Genomic DNA, 24,012 nt, shown 5'->3' on the forward strand with positions numbered 1-24,012 from the left:
AAATACAAGAAATGGAGATATTTTGTTACAAAGGAAGAAATGCATTGTAAATTCTATGACAAATGTGTACACAGTAGTTATGGTAGGTGTGTCTATGTGTGTGTCTATGTATATTTTTTAATGTATTTTTTTCACCATATGTATAGACTATATAGGCTATGTAAGGCAGTAATCATTCAGAGCTTTTCACCATTTTATTTTCCATAAGTTTTTGACCTCTGAAAAAACAAGACAAAAGCATTCCATATTGTCACAGTTTTTCCAAGGAAATTTCACCTCCACTTTATTGAAAACTCCACACAGGCATTGTGACTCTGACAGCCAATGGCTGTAAGATAGGAGCCTGTGAAAGGTAGACAGCAGTAGCCAAAGATGATGATGATCCCTTAAAATGCATTTTACTGTGGGGAAAATGAACCAGTTTCTAATAATCTTATGGTCTCTAGGCCAGCCGGTCCCTTTGATAAGTTAACGTGTACTCCCTTTATGCTCCTAGTAGGGGGTAAACAAATGTCTGAACAAGCACAAATGCACATAAACACCAATGTGGAGAACGGCAGTATGTGTCTTAGATCTAGATAATAAGTGTGGGTATTGTTATTTAGATGGAACATACTGGGACACTTATCTTTTAGTACACTCCATTTTCTAACTGAATGCAGTGCTAATCGTGGGATTGAAAGCCATTGTAATTGTGTACCCATCTAAATGCTGACAAGAATATACAATTACATTGTTTGGAATTGAGTTTAATGTTTGGGAGTTTTATTAGCATTTATGTTTACTTATACATTAAAATTCAACACAAAAGAAGAGGTCAAAAACCATGTGATATATAGAAACAAAATCAGACTAAAACATAACCTTGCTCTTTAAAATACATGTGCCCTGTCTCAATACTGGGCATTTTCGAAGAATGTGATACAAATCTGAAATAAGCAAATAATAGGTTTCCATTGTGAGCATTACTCACTTTGGTAGATTTTGCAATCTTTGTAAAGCTTTTTTTATACCAACTTTTTTTTTTAATGTTCACGGCACTGGCAAATCTTTCCACAGTGTGCTTACCACCATACGATGTTAAACACATATTATAAAGTGGATGTAATTGTAAACACACAGAGGGATATAATTACATGTAGCAGATTTAAGAGCTAATTCTTTGCCTTTTTTTCCCCTGCATTTTATCAACATAATTATTTTTTGACTGCAGACTAACACCCTGAAATTGACAAGCATCTATTATAGCAGGAATTTGTTCACCAAATTGAAAAACAATGAACTGCAGGTTTATATGTACCCATTGTCATAAAGAATTAGTATGGCTTTGTTCCGCAAGAGGAAAAAGCTAATGATTTTGAAACAGCAGGTGACAAAACACATTCTTTTTTTCTCCCCTGTTATCAGTTTGTTGATGAAGTCATTATGAACTGGGGCCCAGATAGGGATGGCCTTATTTTTAGCAGATAGACTTTTAATGAGCTGCATTGTAAAGATAGTCATGTTGATTTGCTTACGTTTTTTTTTTTTTTTCTTTTTCTTCTTTCCTTAGAAACCCCAAGTATTGAAAAGCTACTCTCAAAGGACTGGAAAGACAAACTTCTTGCAATGGGATCAGGGAACTTTGGTGAAATAAAAGGTAATATATTTACAATTATTTTGATCCAAAATGTACTAAAATGAAGTTTATATTTAGAAATATTAACAGTGACAAAGTGCTTCTGACTCACCCTCTCCTGCCTCCTGCATTCTCTGTCTTTGGTATTTTTTCTTTCTAGCTTGAACGTGGACGTATCAGGGTTCTGATTTTATCTTTGTGCCTTATTGATAAGTGGAATGTTATTTTAACACCCGAAACCCCTGTATCTTCAAAAGGCTTTGGTTTTCATCATTAAAAAAATTATTTACCTTGTGAGTAGGAATGTGTTTATATCAGGGTTAAAAACTGCATATAATGAGATGAGTTTATACATTCTACCCATTAAAAGTGTGAAGGTACATGATCTACATTTAAAACCGGAAATGGTGAATGGTGGAAGCTTTAAAAAGATTGTTTTATACTAACAAGAGCAACGTTTTTGGTTTGTTTTATTTGAATCAGATATTGCCCACAACTAAGAAAAAGTCTAGATGAGCCTCGGATGATACTGAATATTCATATCTTAATAAACTCTGACTAATAGCACTGGGAGAGGACTTCATTTCTCATATAAAGATAGAGTTAAATGATCATTTCAGTTAATTTCAAAGTGTATTTTCTCAGAGCATAGTAGGCAATCTATGGTTTTCTATTTGTTGCCAGTAGCACACAGGCATTAATTTTGAGAAAAAATACTTATTCATCAATATTAAAATATTTAGTTATATATTACTCTATAGTTTTTCGTAGAAGCTGAATATATATTTAAAATATCACCAGATTTATATTAATATACATGTAGAAATATGTGTATAAATAACTTTTTTGCATATGTATGTATGCGCACGTGTTCTCCCAATGAAAAAGGCAATTAATTGTCTTTCTTATGGCTCTACTACCTCAAATCATCCCGCGGGAAGGCAGGACACTAGCATCTCAGCATTTCGAAACTTCGAGGAAATGTTTGACTGAATATTTCACTTTGTATCCATTGTATTTGGCGTTTACATATATTCAGGTTATGATTAAGTATGACTCGGTGGTGAGAGGATGAATGAGTGCTAATCAACAAAATCAGTAACCAAAATCTATAATGGAATCACATTTAAACAGATAATAATTAATTTGCCTTAAAGAGCTTGAAGACAGACTTTAAAGAGAACAGAGAAATTTCTTTTCCAAGGCCACAGATCCTTTATATAATTACGTTGGCTTTTAACCCATTTGCACCCGACACATAGAATGTGTTCTCCGTGGTCCTTTATTCTCCTCTGACCTAGGTGATGACTGAGCATAGAGCAGAGAAGACCGCCTGTTCTAAGCCTTGTGATCTCATTCCATTGGAGGACAAACACATTTCCCTCCCCCGTTTTCTTCACAAGTCGAACTTAAAAGCAGCCACAGCAGTGATGATAAGCATAGAGGAAAGCAGCTCAGCTATTCTTCCAGGCTTGCCTCTGGGCTTCGTTCAGGAAGCTGCAGTTCAGTCCAAAGAAGTTTCCGTCTTTAATTTTGAGTTTTTTAAAGCTTCGCATTCAGAACAGAAGTTTGGTTATTGTCCTCTGTTCAAAAAGCTGTTTTCTGATGCATTTTAAAAGCAACTGCAGATCTTTCTTCTGTTGGGGGGCATGGTTATTAGGTGCTTGGATAGGTTTGGCAGAAAACTGGGAAAAATATCGCTGGCTTACTTTTCCTACTGACTGCCCGTGACAGTTGCAATTACTAACCATTGTTCGTAGGTGGCTAGAAAGTGGAAAGGATACAATAGTGTGTAGCCCTCTGGGGGTAAATGAATTTGACTTAATGGTTCTTGGGGGGTCAGACACTGATTATGCCATGCCCAGGAATGTGGTTTTCATGCCACCTCAGAAGTTATGGGAGAACAATGGCTTTGCTGTTTGGCAGCTTTTTTTTTTTTTTTTTTTTTAATGAAGCAAATAAAGGTGTAAGTCTCATGTATGTGCACTCTGTTTGGGGTTGGGATGGCGAAGAATGAGGGTGAGCTTTTTTAAATCTGAAATATGACGGTATTCAATTATTAAATGATTTATGGGTGATGATTTAGAATACTATACTTGATAGAATCTTTGCATATGTTAGGACGTTTACAGCTTTTACAGTATTTACCAAGTTTAGTGGATTTAGACTTTCTCCACTACTTACACTGGTCAGTTTTCTTTTAACTTTTAAAATTTTTTATGTTTATTTGTTTTTGAGAGAGAGAGACAGAGAGTGAACAGGAGAGGGGCAGAGAGAGGGAGACACAAAATCTGAAGCAGGCTCCAGCCTCTGAGCTGTCTGCTTGGAGCCCGACACAGGGCTCTAACCTACAAACCACGAGATCATGACCTGAACTGGAGTCAGACGTTTAACAGACTGAGCCACCCCATTTGCTCCATTTTACTTTTAATAGTTGCAGAAAATGTGTGAATAAATGAGAAAAAGAGAGAGAGAGTATGCATGCACATGTGCACCCATTCTTGAATATCTAAAATTATAGCCAGATGAGGACAGAGCTCTGTTCCTAAGTGCTTGCCTTCAAGTTGCTGCACATGAATTGCTTTCAGAGTATTTGGACAAAGATTAATATTACAGTTTGGCAAAGTTCAAAGAAGTGTTTCTTGCTATTACTATTTTAAAAGTTAAGATGATAAACTTCTAAAATAAGAGAAATAAATATCATTTGGTTTGGATATTTTAGCTATCAATAAATAGTTGTCATACCCACTTAAAGTCAATCTCATTCTTCAAGAAACAATGCAGGTTAGTAAAGGTCACCCACTTCTAAGAGCATGAAATTATTTTTCATGTTAGATTATTTTGCCTGTTAGAATTTATTCCATTTTTATGGTCTGGTACTTTGGAAATGTGAAGTGATTAGGTTTTAAAGTTACATTAGAAACAACCCACTAAAAAACATACAGAAGGGACACTAGATCCAGTTTTGCAGAACGAAACCGTTGGACTGAAAAAGAGCTTGGCTAACAGTCGATGTTTGTATATACATTGATTAGCTGCCTGAGAAATGACTTCTTTCTTCTCCGATCAGATGTAAGAAAACTTCGGTAAGTCAGCTTTTGGTTTTTGTTGTTGTCTGTAGCAGAAGCACTGAGTAACAGTGCTGTGAGAGGTGAAGGAATACCTCTTTAGAGCCTCGTAGTTACTGAGAAGGGGGAAAAAACAGCTACTAGTGCTCGCGTTAGCAACCACGAGTGTCACGTGTTGTTTTAGCTAGCATGAAATTCCATTACACTGAAGGTCAATGCTTTGGCACTTCACCTGAGGACAGTATCTGTGGATCCAGGGCAGCTTCGACTCATCTAAACAGATCATTTGTTTTTTTAATAAAGTTGTTGCAGCATTTGTATGTTACAGGCTTAATTTTTTTTGGTAGAATAGTAACCCAAAAAAATCTGCATGCAAAGTTCTCTCAAGTATTTCTGTCTTGGTGAAGTTATAAGAGCAGGGCATTGTTTGAGAGGTTTCTCTGGCTAGGTCACTCAGATAAGCCCAAATCAGTTTCTCCACCAGCCTTGTATAAAGAATTCTTTGAACCCCAGCTTCTTTCCCATTGGTATCCCTGGTAGACCCTTTCTCACCCTGCTCAGAATGCATTAATTTAGGCTGGCAAAGTGTTGTATCCGGTATTAAGAAAAATGCCAGCTGCAGTTGGTATAATAAAAAATTGGCTTTTTTGAAAGCTATAATTTCATTCTTTCTAGAAGATGGGACATAAAGGCAAACACCAGACAGCTCTAGAATACCAGTAATAGATTCAAGGAAATAAGCCATTCAGCAATACTTGGGCCTCTTAGAACTCATATTAAATACATGATATTTAGATTCATCATGTCAGGGGGGAGGGGGGCTCCTGGGTGGCTCAGTTGGTTAAGCATCTGAGTTTGCCTCAGGTCATGATCTCATGGTCCATGGGTTCGAGCCCCACATCGGGCTCTGTGCTGACAGCTAGCTCAGAGTCTGGAGCCTGTTTCCGATTTTGTGTCTCCCTCTCTCTCTGACCCTCCCCTGCTCACTCTGTCTCTCTCTCTCTCTGTCTCTCTCTCTCTCTCTGTCTCTCTCTCTCCCTCTCTCTCTCTCTCTCTCAGAAATAAATAAAACATTTAAAAAAATTTTAGATTCAACATGTGGGTTAAAGTAGATCCTCTGTTAGGTGACATAACATTTGGAGATAAAAGAGATAGGTGGAGTCAGTATGTGGCTTGAAAGAGATACTTCTGTTTAGATAATATTAGACAATTTGTAAACAAGCAGGTGTGGAATGGGAATCAGATCCTAGGTAATAAATAAAGGGATCCTTGGAGTTTGCAAATTTAAAACATGGAAACTATAATCCCAGGATCAGTCATGTCAGAGCTTGGATCACTTCGTAAGTTGTTTTAAACCCATTCTTTTAAAATGAAAAAATAAAAACTCTTTAAGAATTGCGTGCTTTGCTAATAGAAACTTGGTGACTTATGTCATTTGTACATTAAGCTAAAAAGTATGTCTGTACGTTTTTGTAAAGGGGTTGGAAATATTGATTATTTTCTAAGGGAACTTTTATATCTGAAATTTGTTCCATGCAACCGTGAGCTAGAAAGTAGGTACATAGCATATAGTCATGCACTTCTAAATAAAGTAAATATTTAATGGTTTTTAATCTAGTGAGCTTCTTTTATATATAGTTCCTCTGTAGTTGCTTATGAGTAATGATTTCCCTTTTTGTAAAAACCACTTTGTAAGAAACAAAGAAAGACTAGTGCTGCACATCATATAAGTTTTTGAAATACGTTTGGCAATGTCTGTAAAAGCAGAACATGACTTCATGTTTTTTGCACATCAGTAACTTGCTCTGCCCCAGAATGCTAGAGTCCTTATGCCAGTGTATAAACATAGCCAGTGACGGGAAGAGAGTGGTCAGACACTGGATCGCGTTGATTTCTGTATTGATGATCAGTTCACGTATTAGGATGTTTTACATACCTTTCAAAGCAGGTATTTAATAACGCCTGTTTTAAGCAGATATTCTTACATATGTAATCTGGATTCTGTATTTGAAAATAAAAATATGTTCTCAACATTTTTTTCTCATTTAAAAATATATTCATCCATTTAATAAGAATTCATTTGTGCAATGGAGGTGAAGATTCTAAACTTAAGATAATTTTTAGAACATTATTTTTTTTCTTATAGACATGGACTCCAAAGCTTAAACCATCCAGATTTTTAAATGATGGAATTAACCTAAAACTTTTTCCTCTTTTCTTTTTAAACGACCATTTCTCTTAACTGGGGAAGCACGGTGTAGTGAAAAAATTTGGTGTCATGTTGCCCTGATTCTTCCAAGAACTTGAGGAAATCAGTTTAACTCTTTTGGTTTATTGCCTCATCTACTCATTTAAAAACAGTTGCAGATTACTATTGATTACATGCCTATTTATAAACAGGCATACTATAAACATCATTCCTTACAAAATGACAGAGACATTTTATTCCCAGTTTACATAGGAATAAATTGAGACTCACAGAAAGAGAGAGGGAGACAGAGAAAGAGATTAACAATCCGAAACCTCATACTTTTGCTGTGACAGAGTCAAGATGTAATCTTATTCCTGCCTGTCTTCAAAGCTGGTGCTCTTTGCATGAGGCTGGGCAGCCTCTCTTCAGTAAAGTTGGCATGGATGATCTCTAAAATCCTTTAAAGGTTGAAAACATTTCCAGCACCCACCCTCCCCCCCACCCCCCAGATGGTCGTAGCACCTCCTGAGTTGCAGCGATGCTGTTCTAGGCTCAGATCTGACCCCAGCCCACACAAGCTGCTTTGTATGGTTAGCCTATTAACACATTCACCTTGCCCTTGGATACTACCTAGCTTACCATTAGCCCAAACTTGGGGATCCAGTTTTCATTTGATGGATGAATGAATGATGATTTGAAAATGCCATGTTTTGAAAAGATTATTATTGACTATATTAAAGTCTGTAAGTGTGGCAAATTGGAAGTGGTTTTAAAAACAAAACACTGTTTTTTACATTTTAAATACAATATCCAAGTAAGTGGATGGGATAATCATAGGAAGTTGGTAAATATTTGTAAGAAATAGTATGGAATTACAAAGAAATAAGAACAATGTTTTCTTTCACTACAAAAATGATGACACACACATCTTGTTTATGTCATATTTCAGAAGCAAAGCATCCAACACAGTGAAGACCAGAGCTACTTGTCAAGTATTCCATTTCACTCTTATGTCAGTTGCCTTTAAAACTGAAAGCTTTCTATCGTAGGTATATTTAAATCCAAGCCAAAGCCCACGTTGTAAGATATTGAAGCAGAACAAACAAAAGCAAACCAAAACAAACAAAAAAAACCCACACACAAAAAAACACTGTTTTTTCAAAACAGTTATAGAAATCTATAAGGTAAGAATATTTATAGTATTAGCACTGTGTAATAGAATATCAGTTAGTTTGTTCTGTCATATAATAAATAATGGTATTCCTTGTATGATTTTAATTGATCCAACCTCAGGTTATCTACATAGCAGTAAAGTGTATGTAGCTAAACTTTGATACAAACAAGTCTGATTAAACTTGTTCTTAATGAAAAAGACCGATTCATACATGCTTATAAGTTGGATAACCTAACAAATACTCCTTTAATGAATTGGAATGATGCCACTAATACTTTTGATAAGGAAGTGTGCCTTTTCTCTCTTGTTCAATAAAAGCACCACTGAAAGAAGCTTTAGTTGTAAATTTAGACTATTAGTTTTTATGCATTAGATTCTTACTTCATTCAACAGATATTCCTGTCTGTCTTGCCATGTGCTGTGTTTGGGAGATATAATGATAGCAAGTAGAGTAAACATATTTTTCCCCTTCTAAAACTTATACTATAGCTGTATAGAGGCTCTTTCATTAGGCAGAAAATTTAAAGGCAGGATAATATATGATTTTTAGATCCTTCAAGTGGAATACCAGTTGAAAACAATAATATTTCAGTTGAAAAAATTAAACCAAGTAAAATCCTATCCAAGTTATAACACTGATAATCTAGGAAGCACCAATTATTAAAGGGAAAAAAAATCTGTTAAAGTTTGATCATAGCTTTGAAACAAAAAATTACATTTCTGGTAAGTTTTTTGAAAGAAGAAACAATAATCCCCCGCTTATTTTTAGTGTCAAAACTCTAGGCCTTTTCCCTTCTTCTAGAGTGAGTTTACTCTTACATTTACTTTATTTGGATAATAACCCCTAGCAATTTACTTTGACTTTGATCATTTTATTTCAAGCCATATGTCCATTTCATTTGAGTGGAATAAAACAATATTGGAGAAGCTGAGAAAAAATATCAGCTTCCACAGATTTTTTTCTTATTATTTCAAATGTATTCAAGACCATTTTTAATTTGAGTAATCCTGATGAGGGTTTTCCTCATGCATAGAATTTTACATTATCAGTCAGTCAAGGATTTTTCTCTGTTGTTACGAACTTTGCTTTATTCATTTAAGAAGTTGTTATAAGATGTCTGCTTTGTGCTAGGCATTACTCTATAGATTCTGGGGATTGAACAAAACAAACTAGTATTCTGCAATCTTAAAGCTTATACTTTAGAGGAGCCTGGGTGACTCAGTCAGTTGAGTGTCCAACTTTGGCTCAGGTCATGATCTCACAGTTTGTGAGTTTGAGCCTTATGTCAGGCTCTATGCTGACAGCTCAGAGCCTGGAACCTGCTTCAGATTCTGTGATTCCCTCTCTCTGCCCCTTCTCCACTCGCACTCTCTCTCTCTCTCTCTCAAAAATAAAATAAAAACATAAGAAAAATTCTAAAGCTTACACTCTGTGGAAAATTCAATAAATAAATAACTATATCAATAAAATTCAACACATGGTATTAACTACTATGAACAGAATAAAAATTAAGTGATGCGATTGAAAGTGAGATGGTGACTGCCTTTCTTTCAGTGTTCAGGTCAGGGTAAGCAGTCTGATGAGTTGGCATTTAAATTACTTCTGGTTAGATCTGAGTTTATTTATTATATTTTCTATTTAAATGTCAGCTTTCTGAGGCAGACATTTTTGTCCGGAATAGACACTGTGGTGTCCCCAACACCTAGAATAGTGTGAGGGACATTGAAGAAACTCTGTGGGTATATGCAAAATGAATGAAAGAGTAAAGTCTGTCATTTGAAGTGGTTCTCTACCAGGGGAAATTTGGCATTGTCTGGAGACATTTTTGGTTGTTAAAACTAGGTGGGAAGTGCTACTAGCATCTAGCTAGACATGCTATACAACACAGCTCCCCCCAAAAAGAATGGTCTAGTCCAGAATATCCTCAATGCCAAGATTGGGAAATCGTAATCTAGGAGAAGAGTTTTCCATGGGAAACAACTAGAGGGCAAAGATCTTAAGATGGGAGCAATTTTGTAATTGCTATTGGAAGAACTCAAAGAAGGCCATGTGATTGAAGCAGTTTTGAGAAAGAGAAATTGAAGAGATGTTGCCAAAGACGGTAAGAGCTAGACCACTAAGGACTTTCCAGGGTAAAGAGTTTGGATTTTATTCTATATGTAGTATAAAGCTATGAAATGATTTTATACAGCTCTGTGACATGATCTGATTTACCTTTCTAAATGGATCACTGAACTTTTGCTTGGAGAATAGCTTTAAGTAGGAGAAGAAGTGGTAGAATGGTTAGAAAACTATTGCACTAGTGAAGGTGAGAGATGCTGATGGCCTGGATTAAGAAGTTGTGCAGGAAATAAAGATTCATGGGCTAATGTATATATTTTAGGATTGATAGGATTGCAGTGAATTAGAATTGAAAAATGAGGCAGACAAAAGAATATAGCAATATATGGAGAGTGATATCTCTTACTGAGAGAGGGGTGACTGAATCTGGTCTCCTTCCTTCATGACTCTGTCACATTACATTAAGGGATGTTCAGACCTGCACTTCTGTGGAACCTATAGCATTACAGCAATCAGTCAAATGATTAGCATTTCTGTAGTTATCAAGCAGTAGGAAGAACTGAAACAGAATATTTTTTGCCTCTTACTTCAGTAATCCTTCATTCTAAGGGAATCGAAGGAGGACTAGCATAGATTAAAACACACAAGAGTGCAAAGAAATGAAACATGAAAATAAATTGCTATCAGTGAGACACGAACATAAACTCATACCAGCTAACTATGCATTAGACACAGGATTGTGTCCCTATTGTGTTGTATACTTGTATGACTCTTAAAATCTAAATCTAAGTGAAGAAACAGTAGCTCCTCTTTTTGTTTGGGAGGCCTGTGGGTTTTCCAGTAATATTGTTCGCGTGCACACACACACACACACACACACACGAAGTCTAGGATGTTTTGTGACTTTTACTAGTTTCTCCAGTTATCAGAGACCACTTATTAGACCCTTCCACCCACTAGGAGATAATTATTATGAAGATTATGATAATTTAGAGATGAAGCTATAGGGCTTACACCATGTGAATGTGGTACTTTTATAAAAGTGGGGAAACTTTCTTTTGCAAAAGCTCAAGTTCCTTAGCTCAACTCTCTTAAGCCAAAACCAGAACGTTTATGTAACTCATGTAAGATAATACATCTCCCTATTCTCTTGGCTACATGGCATTCCTAAACCTAAGAGTGGTTTAAAGGGAAGTGACCTACTCATTAAAATTTTAGATGATTTGCTAGATGCCAAGCATATAAGGGTATAGAAGTTGGTAATTTATAACTGTTGCCATCACAGCTATCTCTGCTGATTCTAGGGTACAAATGTTAAAATAAGATTTATAATATAATGATTAAGTAGTATAATAAATACCTACTATGTGGATTCGAAAGAAAGAGACAACTTTTATCAGTGAGAATCAAGATAAGAGTCTTAAAGAATAAGACACATTATCTGGAACATGAAGAATGAGTGGTTAGGGAGGGAATGGCTGAGATAAAGGTGTTGACCTTTGTGGGTGATGGTAGAAAAGTCACTTTGGCTAGAATTTTGGATGCACAAAGGAAGTGAGAAGGCTGGCATAATTAGAAGGACCTTATTCATCTAAAAAGATTTTTAAGTTTACTTATTTTTGAGAATGAGAGAGCATGTGAGCATATGCAAGGAGGAGGGACAGGAAGAAGGAGAGAGAATCCCAACATGGAATTCGTTCCCATGAACCGTGCGATCATGACCTGAGCTGAAATCAAGTGTCGGATGCTCAACTGACTGAGCCATCCAGGCGCCCTAAGGTTCTTTTCATTCTTAAAAATGAGTCGACGTTTTATTCCAAAGACAATAGGAAACAAGTGGAAGTGTTTAAATAGGAGTGGCATGAGTAATTTGTTTTCCTAGGAAGATAATTTTGGTACCGGTTTTGAGCATAAACTTGTAGTGGGAAAAATTAATGATAAGAAGTTTTATTAAATGTTCTTCACAACAGTTTATGAAAAACTTGAAAACTGTCAGTGGAGATGGGAAGGGAAGCTGGAACAAGATCTCTCTCTACATACCCTATGGCAGCAATTTATATTACGATAGCCTTTGTGTAAAGTAAATTCTGTGGGTTGAATTATGTCCCTCTAACAATTCACATGTTGAAGCTCCAACTTCTAGTACCTCAAAATGTGACTGTACTTGGAGATAAGGTCTGTACAGAGGTAATTAAGTTAAAATGGGTCAATTAGGGTGGCCCTTAATCCAACATGACATCTGTCTTTATAAGAGGAAATTTGGACATGGATATATACAGAGAGTGATGATGTGAAGACACAGGAAGATGGTCAGCTACAAGCCAAGAAGAAAGATCTGGAGCAGCTCCTTTCCTCACAGCCCTAAAAAGGAATCACCCCTGCTGACACCTTAGTCTTGTACTTCTAGCCAGTTAATACAAATTTCTGTTCAAGCCACCCAATCTGTGGTACTTTGTAAACTAGTACAGACTATTCAGGTATATGCTTAAATCTTCATTTACAAGATCAGGATAATAATAGTAATTGTGGTTACCTTAGAAGGAATGGTATTCAGAGATCTTTCACTATATACCCTTTTATAGTTATTGATTATTCACTCATGTGAACATAAAAATATTGAAGAAATAACATTTGACTCATTGAAATTAAAACTGAAGCAAAGCTATTTTGAGAAAAAAATATTATGATTTGTTGATATAATGCAGACAGGAGGAAGGGTAGTTTAGAAGAGATTGAGGATGATGTTAATATTTCTAGCTTAGAATGTTGATTGAGTAATAATGCTTTTAAAAGTTAAAAACAATAGAGAATTTTTAAAATTAAAAACTTTTAATTTTAAAATTAAAAACTTTTAATTTTAAAATTAAAAACTTTCCCACCTTATACATGTTGAATTTTAAAACTGAGATCTAAGGGTGCCTTGGTGGCTGAGTTGGTTGGGCATCTAACTTTGGCTCAGGTTATGATCTCACAACTCTTGGGTTTGAGCCTCGCGTCAGGCTCATGTGCTGACAGCGCAGAGCCTAGAGCCTGCTTTGGATTCTGTGTCTCCTCTCTGTCCCACCCCTGCTTGTGCTCTGTCTCTCACTCTGTGTCTCTCAAAAATAATATAAACATTAAGAAAAAAAATTTTTTAAACCCTGATATCTACACACAGAGATACCTGTTCTGCATCTGAAAGTAAGTTACTAGGGCTGGAGGACAGACTCAGTGTTGGCATAAATCTTAATATTTTATTGACTCTGAGACAGTATCTATTATAAAACTCAGACAATTTAAAATAAACAAAGTGTATCTATGAGAAACATTGATTATGATCAAGTGAAGACAAAAGGTTGTGTTAATTTTTCATATAATGAATGACAAAATGATATTTGCTTTACTCATCAACAAGCAAGTGTATTTCTTTACCCATTGATATTACACCAGTTATGTAAATGGATGTCTCCTTAGACTTTTAAGTTATATCTCCACATATTATACATGAAATACATTTTTCCAGGTTTTATAACTATGTAAATTATGATAAAATTGTAGTAGATTTTCTTTAAAAGTATAAAAATATTTAAATGGCTTATAATTCCATCACCTAGAAAGAGCCACTATTAATATATAACTTTTATTTGATTCTTTTTTTTCCTATAAATATCGATATGTGCATACACTGAGATATTTATACAAATGCTTTGTTTCTTTATTTTAATTGAGGTACAGTTGGCAAACAATATATTAGTTTTAGGTGTATAAAATAATGGTGCAATATTTGTGTGTATTGCAAAATAATCATAATAAGTCTGGTTAACATCCATCACTATACATAGTCTCCAAAATGTTTACTTGTGATCAGAACTTTAAGATTTACTTTCTTAGCCACTGCAATACAGCATTATTAACTATAGTCACCATGCTCTACATGACATCCCATGACTTATTTATTTTATAACTGGAAGTCTATACATTTTGACCCCTTTCATCTATTTCACCTACCCCTCATCCCTATCTCTAGCAACTAGGAATCTGTTGCTGTTCTGTTCTGAACTTATGAGATTGGTTTGTTATTTCTCTTTTTATTTCAGATACCACATATAAGTTAGATCTTATGGCATTTGTCTTTCTGTCTGACTTAGTTCACATAGTATAATGCCCTTAAACTCCATTCATATTGTCACAAATTGCAAGATTTTATTCATTTTTTATCGCTTCATAATATTCCTGTGTGTGTGTGTGTGTTCATCCATTCACCTGTCAATGGACATAGGCTGTTTTTATATCATGGCTATTGTAAAAACTGCTGCTGTAAACATGAGGGTTCATATATCTCTTCAAGTCAGTGTCTTAATTTTCTTTGAATAGATACCCAGAAGTGGAATTGCTGGATCATGTGATAGTTCTACTTTTAATTTTTTGAGAAACATTCATACTATATTCCATAAGAGCCACACCAATTTACAATACCACCAACAGTGCACAAGAGTTCCCTTTTTTCCACATCCTTGCCAATGCTTGTTATTTCTTGTCTTTTTAATAATAACCTTTCTATCAAGTGTGAGGTGATCTCTCCCTGTGGCTTTGATTGACATTTCCCTGATGATGACGGATGCTGAACATCTCTTCGTGTACCTGTTGACCTTCCCTATGTATTCTTTGGAAAAATGTTCATATTCTCCGCTCATTTTTAATTGGACTGGATTTTGGTTGTGTGTTTTGTTTTGTTTGCTACTGAGTTGTATGAGTTCTTTATTTATTTTGGACATATAACCTTTTTATCACATATATAATTTTCTCCCATTCAGTATGTTGCCTTTTCACAAATGTTTTCTTGCTACCCAGTTTTTTGTCCTAGCTTTTAATTTTTTTAATATTTATTTTTATTTTTGAGAGAGAGAGAGACAGAGAGAGACAGAGTGTGAGGGAGGGAGGGGCAGAGAGAGAGGGAGACACAGAATCCAAAGCAGGATTCAGGCTCGGAGCTGTCAGCATAGAGCCCAATGTGGGGCTCGAACCTATGAACTGTGAGACCATGACCTAAGCCAAGTTGGATGCATAACCAACTGAGCCACCCAGGTGCCCATGACCTAGCTTTGTATCATGAAAAAGCTCCTTAAATATTCTTTTAAAAAGTTTATTCACGGGTGGAAAATACTCTATGATTCGGGTGTTCATAATTATTTGATTATTCCAATTTGACATTGAGATTGTTTCTAATTATTTCTTATAAAACACTTTTTAATACTTATCTTCATTTCTTATAATTTTCTTGGGCTAGATTTTTATAAGTGAAATTACTCTTTGAGGTAATGAGGATTCCAAAACCTGATATGTGTTTCTTTTCCTCGTATGTATTCCTAGAAATGTGGTAACCATGTATTCCTCTCTACTGATGACGTGTGAAGATGTAGATCTTACCACCACTTGAATATTCCACTTCCTAGTATATTTTAGGATTATTTATTATTAGAATTCTAATTGCAACAGTCATATTGTTGTTATTCTTACAATAAGTGTTCTTCTGTTCAATGGAACCCAAATACCTGAAGTATAATAAATTATTAGCAACAATTTATTGGGCACCTGCCCTGAATAATGTTAGGTATTAATCATAAGGAATGTAATGCATGCTTTTTGACTTCTGTTCACTCATACTTTCTTTTCTAGATATTTATTCTCTAGCCCTAAATTACATTGGAAACTTTATTTCCATTCCAAATGGGCACATGAATATTATAGGCCACTAATGATAGCTACTACTGTTTCCTAAAAAGCACATGCATCTTCAGCATAAATTGTTAGAGAGAAATACAGTGAAATGGGGAAGAGTAACTGAGTTACAACAGATCCTTCTATCTAATTACATATACAGGTGGCAAATGCATTATTAAACTAGTGCTTAGTGTCTTATATTAAAGTGAAAATTGTAATTAAAAAGTATGTTCTCTCCTACTGCGAGTACTTTACCATAGGGGTCTTATCTATCGGGTGAATTAAAAAAAAAAAAAAAAAAACATTTAAAGTGATACTGCTCCTGTTTCAATGAACTCACATTTCTGGTGTATCAAATAAGTATTTCAACCTGCCAAAGAACATTCATTGCATGTTTTAAATATCCAGAGCATGTTATTTATCTTAAATGACTGTTCTCCAAGTCTTAATCTTGAGTGGCTATGCTATGATCTCCTCATTTTCTCACCATATTTCATTACCTCATGATAGCCTAAATTTAAATTCTCAGTCTTGAATATTTTCTCTGCTAGCGGTATATTTTTGAAGAAAGCATCTGAGTGGCATATAAGAAAAACGTCTAAAATTCTATTGGCTAATAGTTCACTTTCCCTTTTTTGATGTAGAATTCCTTGTTTCTAATTCTTTAAGATTCTTTTTGGAGAAAAGGAGAATCATATTACTGATAATACTAACTTGATCTCTTAATAACTATGGTTCTTAAATGTTCATGTTTTTGTCTAGCCTCTTTAATTTGCTTAAAAAAAAAAAAAAAAAAAAGAACTTCTCAGGACCAGGAGCTGTGCTTTAGGTTTCTTTTTAGTTCTGTCATATCCCAGCATACAACATTAAAATAGTGGATATTCACACAATTATTTTTTGATTTACTTGTAAAATCAAAAGCTATGGATGATTACTTGGCCTACATAAAAACAATCAATATATTTGTTCATTCTGATATTTTGTAAAGGGGAAATAGCCATTACTTTTCACTGTTGAGTTAAAAATCCGAAACAAAGTAGATATATCCTTGTATGTTAACCTTATATTTAGAATAGCGAATCGTTGTCATTGAAAAATCACTCTCTCCTCATTTTCCTTTTCTTGTGTATTTTTCTGCTATGTTATTTCCAGGGACTCCTGAAAGCCTAGCTGAGAAAGAGAGGCAGCTCATGGGTATGATCAATCAACTGACCAGTCTGCGAGAGCAGCTATTGGCTGCCCACGACGAGCAGAAGAAACTGGCTGCATCTCAGATTGAGAAACAGCGCCAGCAAATGGAGCTGGCCAAACAGCAGCAAGAACAGGTGAGTCGGAGCAGGAGGCACAGTCAAATTCTGAGGCATTGTTTTGGCTGCTGTTTATACGTCACTCTCCTAGGCACGCAAAGATCAATAAAAGCCATTCTTCCCACCCCACATGAGTAAATAAAAGGGCAAAACACAAAGTAAACAAACAAAAACACTTTGATCTGAAAAAGTTTATCAGCTACTTCTGTGGTATATAACATGGAAGTAATTATAACCAAGGTGAAATTCTGATGTGCCATGAGAGAAGTACCAAATAGAATCATGGAGAATCAAGAGAACATTTCCAGTCAAGGACAGTATGAAAGATTTCATTCCACGGGTGTTTGGTATGAGCTTTGCCGATAAGTAGGAATCAACAAGTGAAGAAAATTATTTATGGCACAGGAAAGTTAGTTAGAAGGCTATTATAATAACTTAAATAAGGAGTGAGGATCTAAACTAGACAGCTTAGAATCTAAACTTAATTGGCCACAGAAAAAAGAGAAGGAAAGAATAAACAGGTGGAAATTTTATGATTAGTTGAGTATTTTGAGTGGACAAAAGAATGAGGAAAGATATTGAGCCATGGTTACTAGGTAAAGTCTGGAAGAGGGCAATCTGGAAAAGCATGGTTTTATCATTTTGAATTAGAGCTGTTGGTTGTCCAACTGGAGATATGTGAAAAACAGCCAGATATACCAATCGACAGTTGGGAAAAGAGGGATCAATTAAATTTCCTATATAGTTTACATAGAGATGGTAGTTTAAACCACTGGAGTAAATAAGTTTCATTCATTTATTCAACAAATAGTAATCAAGTGCCTCTCATCTGCCAGGCACCGTGCTAACTTCGGAGGGTACGTCAATTAACCGGAAAGATAAAACTGCTAAATTCTGGTGGAAAGAGAGAAGTGATTAACAAAGGAGAAGAGAAATTAACAAAATACTTTCAGACAGTGATAAGTAATTTGATGGAATGTAATTACAGTAATTTAATAAATTTTGATTGGTTTGGCAAGGCAATGTTTCTTAGATTGGGTGGTTGGATCTGGCAATTGAGTTCAGATCTAAATGACATAAAAGTGCAGCCATATGAATATTTTGGACCAGAGTGTTTCATGCAAAGGAATGGCAGGTTTGTATGCCCTAAATTAGAATAGCGGTGATATCATGAGGAAATGGAAAGGAACTAAGGGTAGATCCTTGGGAGATAGTGGCATACAGCTGGTAGAGGAAGGAAAATGAACAATTCCAGAAAAGCAAAGCTATCAAATTTGTCATTTACTTTCTCACTGTTGGACTTTTAAGAGTGTGGCTTCTGTGGAGCTTTAGTAGTAGAAATGAGACATAGAATTAACAAACGTGTAGTAGGGAAATGGAGGCAATGCACAAGAACTTTTACTAAAGACATTTGGTAGTGATGGGAAAGAAGGAAAAAGGGTGTCGTAGACTGAGGTTACATATAGAGATGGTACATCTTTTCTGGGGCTAGCTTCCTTTGCCATCCCATATTCTGGGCTCAGTCCATTCACCATCCTAAGTGGAAGAAGGCCATTATTTAGCCAGGGGTATTTGTGTTTCCACACATCCTTGCAAAACCTTCTTAAACAGTTTTCAAAATGTAAACTAGCAGAGTTGAAAGAAGAAATATTCAGATTACATTTGAGGAGACTCCTTTCAGCTTACTCTTCCTTACTTGGTGGTTCATCTGTACTTCAGAATTGATGTTTTCATGTTTAATGAAATACCTCATCAGTTTCCTTGAAGATATATTTGGCCTGTTGTTGAATATGGCCCATGTTTCTCTTGCGTTAATCTTATGATCAAAGTTCGCAATGTTTGCCTCTGATAATCTAGAAAAACATTACTCTTTTCTTGTTCATAATTCTCAACACTTTCAAATACCTGAGTTCTAGAAAAGTCTAAGAGCTTCTGAAACTGTTGCTGGGATATTTCTTTTTAAAAAATCCTGGTGGATCTAAGGGCATATTTGTCCTGAAAAATCCAAGCAATCACTAATAGAGAGCCAAGTCCTCTTCCTTCTTCTTTCACATTCTGGCCCATCCCCACATATCATCAAAGGATTCTAGAATTTTTTTTTTTTTTTTTACTTTTTCTGACATTAACTGTGGAAGGTTAGACATCATTAGGTTCTTCCAGAATTTCTCTTCTCTGTTAGAGAGATGCTGAGCAATGATGCTTACACAGCCTGAGTGAAGATCCCCTTTGAAAGCTTCAGGTCAGATTTCTAGAGCCTGTTTTGCTCCCCAAGATCTTCTCTGCCATGCAGTACTGACGTACATAATCACCATGGTTGTGGTCACGTTGATCTTTTCATTAGGACACAGGGAAATCTCTGAAAGACATTTAATTCTTACTCCTTAGGGTTCAAGTTAAGTATATCCTCTCTTGAGAACTCCTTTTCTGGCCCTCCTCTCCAAACTCCCTATTCATTGTAGGGTGTCCCTACTCTGTACACTCTACTATTCCCATTATAGCCCTTAGAATTGCTAATGAACCTGTTTACTGATCAGCTTTCCCACTGAAGTCTAAGCTCCATTCCACATTCTGTCATTCAACAAATATCTACTGAGCACCGATTTGATGCCCGTTCTATTCTAGTTACTGGGATACAGCATTCCTAATGTGTCAAATTCTAATTAGGAAAAGATAGTAAATAAACAGTGTTTAGTAGATGTTGATAAGGGATATAAGTAAAGGAGAGAATTAGGGATGAGGGTGCTGGGTAGAGAGAGAAGCTCATTTAAATTGGGATCTCAGGGAAGACCTGATTGACAGGTTAACATTTGAGCAGACACTTGCAGGAGGTGAGGGAGTGAGGAGTGTAATTTCTAGGGACAGAGGGTTCCAGATGGAGGAGAAAGCAAGTGCAAAGGCCCAGAGGCAGGTTTATCCATAACAGATAAGAGCCATCCTTGGTACGTTCAAAAGACAGTTAGGAGAGCAATGTGGCAAGAGTGGGGGTGGGGGGGAAGGACAGGGCACAAAAGGAAGAGCAGGAGAAGATGAAACCAGAGACGTAGCAGGAGGCCAAGTCATACGGGATCTTGCAGGCATCATATGGACACTGGCTTCTGCTCTGAGTGAGAGAGATGGGAGAGACGGCTTTGAAAGATGAATCACATGATACAAGTTATATTTTAAAAGGATCTCTCCAGATACTGATATATAACAGCCTGTAGGGAGCAAAGGCCGAAGCAGAAAGAGTAGTCGGAGGCTATTACAATAATCCAGGAGAGACAGCAGTGGTTTGGAAGGGGAGGAAGTCTGGAGGGCTGTGTAAAGTAGTCATCGTCTTGATAAATCCTCAAGGTGGTGATAAAAAGATAAATTCTTAAGGTGCTGATAAGATTATTTAAATTTAAACATCAGCTGAAATCATATGTGGGAGGAAAGGACCAGATTTAAGGAAAAGAGTGATACTCCTTTTCCTACCATTTGTTTCCTCCTTCAAGGCAAAACAAACAAACAAACACACAAACAAATGGGTTTTCAAAACCCCTGTTCCTAAGATAAAATGGAAGCATGTAAATAACTGTAATTTGTACCAGTGCCTTTAAGGGAAATAAAAAGTTCACTGTGTAGCCAGGTAGACTCATGTTCCTCATACAATTTCTTTACTTTCAGAGTACAGACTTTGCAGGTGTCAAATTTTTACTGACTTTTTAGCTTTCTGATACAGAGCTTAAGGGACATACTTTTGTAATGAAAACAATCATGATTCTAACATGATGAGAATAAGAACTACAGCTAATTTACAAAAGAGTGATAAGTTTTATGAAGTTAGAAGTTACATTCTCATGAGAAGGTTTCCTACCTGACAGCATGTAATAAAGTTTTTAAAAGTTTCTTCTCATCTATTCATCCATGTTTCTTCATCAAATATCCCTTCTGCTCCAGGCTGGGCACAAACAGTGAGGAAAATACACACAATCCCTGACCTCACTGTATTTATGGATTTTGACCTAGTTGACAGTAACGTGTTAATTAAAACAAAAATAAAAATAAATGTAAAATCATAGTATGTTGTATAGGATTAAGTAAAGATACAGGATGTTACAAGAGTGAATAACAGGCGATAATTGTACTAGTCCCTGGCTTAGAAAACACTTAAAGATGACCGCATGGAGGGCTAAGTCCTGAGTTTAGTTTTGAACTTGTAGAATATGAAGTATCTTTGAGAACGCCTTTGGAAAAATGGGTCTGAAGCTTAAAGCAAAGGTGTAGGCTAGAGAAACAAATTATAAACACTTGGCACACGGGGGAAAATTGAGTCTAAAATCGAGCCATAAACAACTATGACACTGAATGGCTGGACAGGCGATTGAAGGCAACTAAGAAACAGACTGAGGCAGGAGCAATATCAGGAAAATGTGATGTCTTAGAAGTCAGGAAAGAAAGTTCAGATCGAGGGAGAGGACTTCAGTGTTGAATTTTGATGAAAGACCAAAAGGTGAGGTCTAAAAAACACTATAGATTTTAAAAATGATGTTGACGGATAACTTTTATGATGAATCCTTTTAGTGGAGATTGGGAGCAGAATCCATAATGGAGTGCTTTGAGGAGTTAGCCGTTGAGGGGTTTGTGGAGAGTAGGAATAAAGGCAGTATTTACAGAGGGGGGGTGGGGAACAAATACCAAAACCTCATGAAGGCATACAGCCTCTCCTAACACAATATTTTGTGCTACCCTGAACTCCCAGGTGGAAACAATCCCCTATTGATGCAATACTTTCCTTTTGTAGAAAGAGCTAAAAAATGCCAGAGGCCGCACGCTCTTAATGTATTGCCTGGAAGGAAGAGGGATTTTTGACACTCTACCATTTCATACTGGATTGGATCAGTGTCATAGTGTCCTAGGTTTCATTTGTTTTAGGCCGAAAGAAAGTGTTCCAGAAGACTAAATACCTTGTTTGATCTTACTTAAGAATGAATTGCTGGTACTGCGTAGGGGCACAGGCACATCTATTTTCATCCTCTTAATCAGGGTCAAATCAAACTTTGAGCAACAGAACATTGGTAATTTCCCCCTGGGACGACAATATACTTTTAAATTTTTCATGTGCAATTTCTCCACAGATTGCGAGACAACAGCAGCAGCTCCTGCAGCAACAACACAAAATCAATTTGCTTCAGCAACAGATCCAGGTCAGAAATCATAATTTCATACATACTTCCAATTAAATATCTATACATATATGTATATTCTGTTTCTAATTTTTAGATGACCTAACTGGAATGACCTCCAACACAAAAATCACTTTTGGCTTAATTCATGCCCTATTACCTCCTGTACCATGAGAATCTTGCAAATGGCGGCTATCATAGGCCCTACTGTGTCCGGGAGCTCCAGTCTGAGCAAGCGGACAGTCATGTTCATCCTCTACCGAAAGGAAATTATTGCAGAGAAATGTTAAAAAGGTTTCATTCACTCTATTCTTCAATGTGCCCATCAGTGTGCTTAATGAATGACATGCAGGGGAACCAAAGCAAAAAGGTACAGCACATTTTGTTGGAGAGCAGTGGCAGAGAGAATGCTTCACTATATGCTCAGGAGCCACATGTGATAAAGGTTGAGGTTAGAGAAGGTGATGACTCGGTGCGCAAGTGAATTTCACCCTTCATGTTGCCTGAAGGAACCAAGAGCAAGGGCTCTATAACCTGCATATTTTGCTTACATGGAAATGTGTGATGTCGAGGAGCATCCGTGAAGAAGGAAGAAAGCAGCTATGATGCTAACAAAAAGAAAAAGTAAGTTGTCAGAGACGTCCAGTCTTCACCAATTGGTAGCGGCATGAATTATGACAAAGTTCTTTCCCCTTCTGAAAATTCCCTTTTCGAAAATACCTATTTCATAGAGTATTTATGAGGATTTAATGAAATTCTGGATGGATCATTTCAGCATAGTGTCAAGACACACAGTAGGTCCTCAATACGTACTTGCTATTCCTCGCAAGAAAAGGATGCTGATTCATAGAGCTATGAATCCAACTTAACCTGTTGGAGCAAATGTTAGGGCAGAGGAATTCATTCTCTTGAAGTTGTATCTTGAGATGCCAACATATTTTACTAAGAAGAAATTCATTCTTTTGCAGTTCTATTTTGAGAATCCAGCATATTTTATTAAGTGTAAATATAATAAATGACAGAAGCAAACATGTCTACATTATTTCACTTGTGTATTTAATCATGTTTAGACTTGATTGGCAACAAAGTTTAGCCCATTTTACCTAACTGGGTCAGGTACACTTAATTTCCCTGGATTATATAGTGCAATCAGGGTTTACTCATTTTTGGTGCACCTGAAATTTTAGTGAGCTAGTTCCAGCTTGCTGAGACTGAGAAATATCAGTGAGATGATCCAACCCGGATTCCTTTTTTTCCTTAGTTGTAATTACGAGCAGCAAATCCTAATGTGATGTTGTCTATCTGTTCATATGTACAAAGTGGTTTTTCAGTGGTTTAAAACTGTTCATGGGAGGGGCGCCTGGGTGGCTTAGTCGGTTAAGCGTCCGACTTTCGCTTAGGTCATGATCTCGCGGTTCGTGGGTTCGAGCCCCGCGTCGGGCTCTGTGCTGACTGCCAGCTCAGAGCCTGGAGCCTGTTTCAGAGTCTGTGACTCCCTCTCTCTCTGACCCTCCCCTGCTCACGCTCTCTCTCCTTTCTCTCTCTCCTAGAAATAAATTAAAAAAAAAAAAAAAACAAACAAAAAAAAAAAACAACATTAAAACTGTTCATGGCAGGGGCGCCTGGGTGGCTTAGTCGGTTAAGCGTCCGACTTTCGCTTAGGTCATGTTCGAGCCCCGCGTCGGGCTCTGTGCTGACTGCCAGCTCAGAGCCTGGAGCCTGTTTCAGAGTCTGTGACTCCCTCT

General features: G+C 36.4%; 1 protein-coding gene across 1 annotated transcript in view; it reads left to right on the forward strand.

The window, feature by feature from the left end:
- SOX5 (SRY-box transcription factor 5) overlaps positions 1-24,012 on the forward strand; it is a 349,953-nt gene that overhangs the window by 131,934 nt on the left and 194,007 nt on the right. The window contains exons 3-5 of the mRNA XM_039238579.1: positions 1,553-1,639; positions 16,966-17,138; positions 22,220-22,288. Of these exons, the coding sequence (XP_039094510.1) occupies positions 1,553-1,639; positions 16,966-17,138; positions 22,220-22,288 (329 nt within the window). The remainder of the gene's footprint in view (positions 1-1,552; positions 1,640-16,965; positions 17,139-22,219; positions 22,289-24,012) is intronic.

Source organism: Hyaena hyaena, unplaced genomic scaffold (genome assembly GCF_003009895.1).
Source record: "Hyaena hyaena isolate Hyena2069 unplaced genomic scaffold, ASM300989v1 scaffold_143, whole genome shotgun sequence".
NCBI lineage: Eukaryota > Metazoa > Chordata > Mammalia > Carnivora > Hyaenidae > Hyaena > Hyaena hyaena.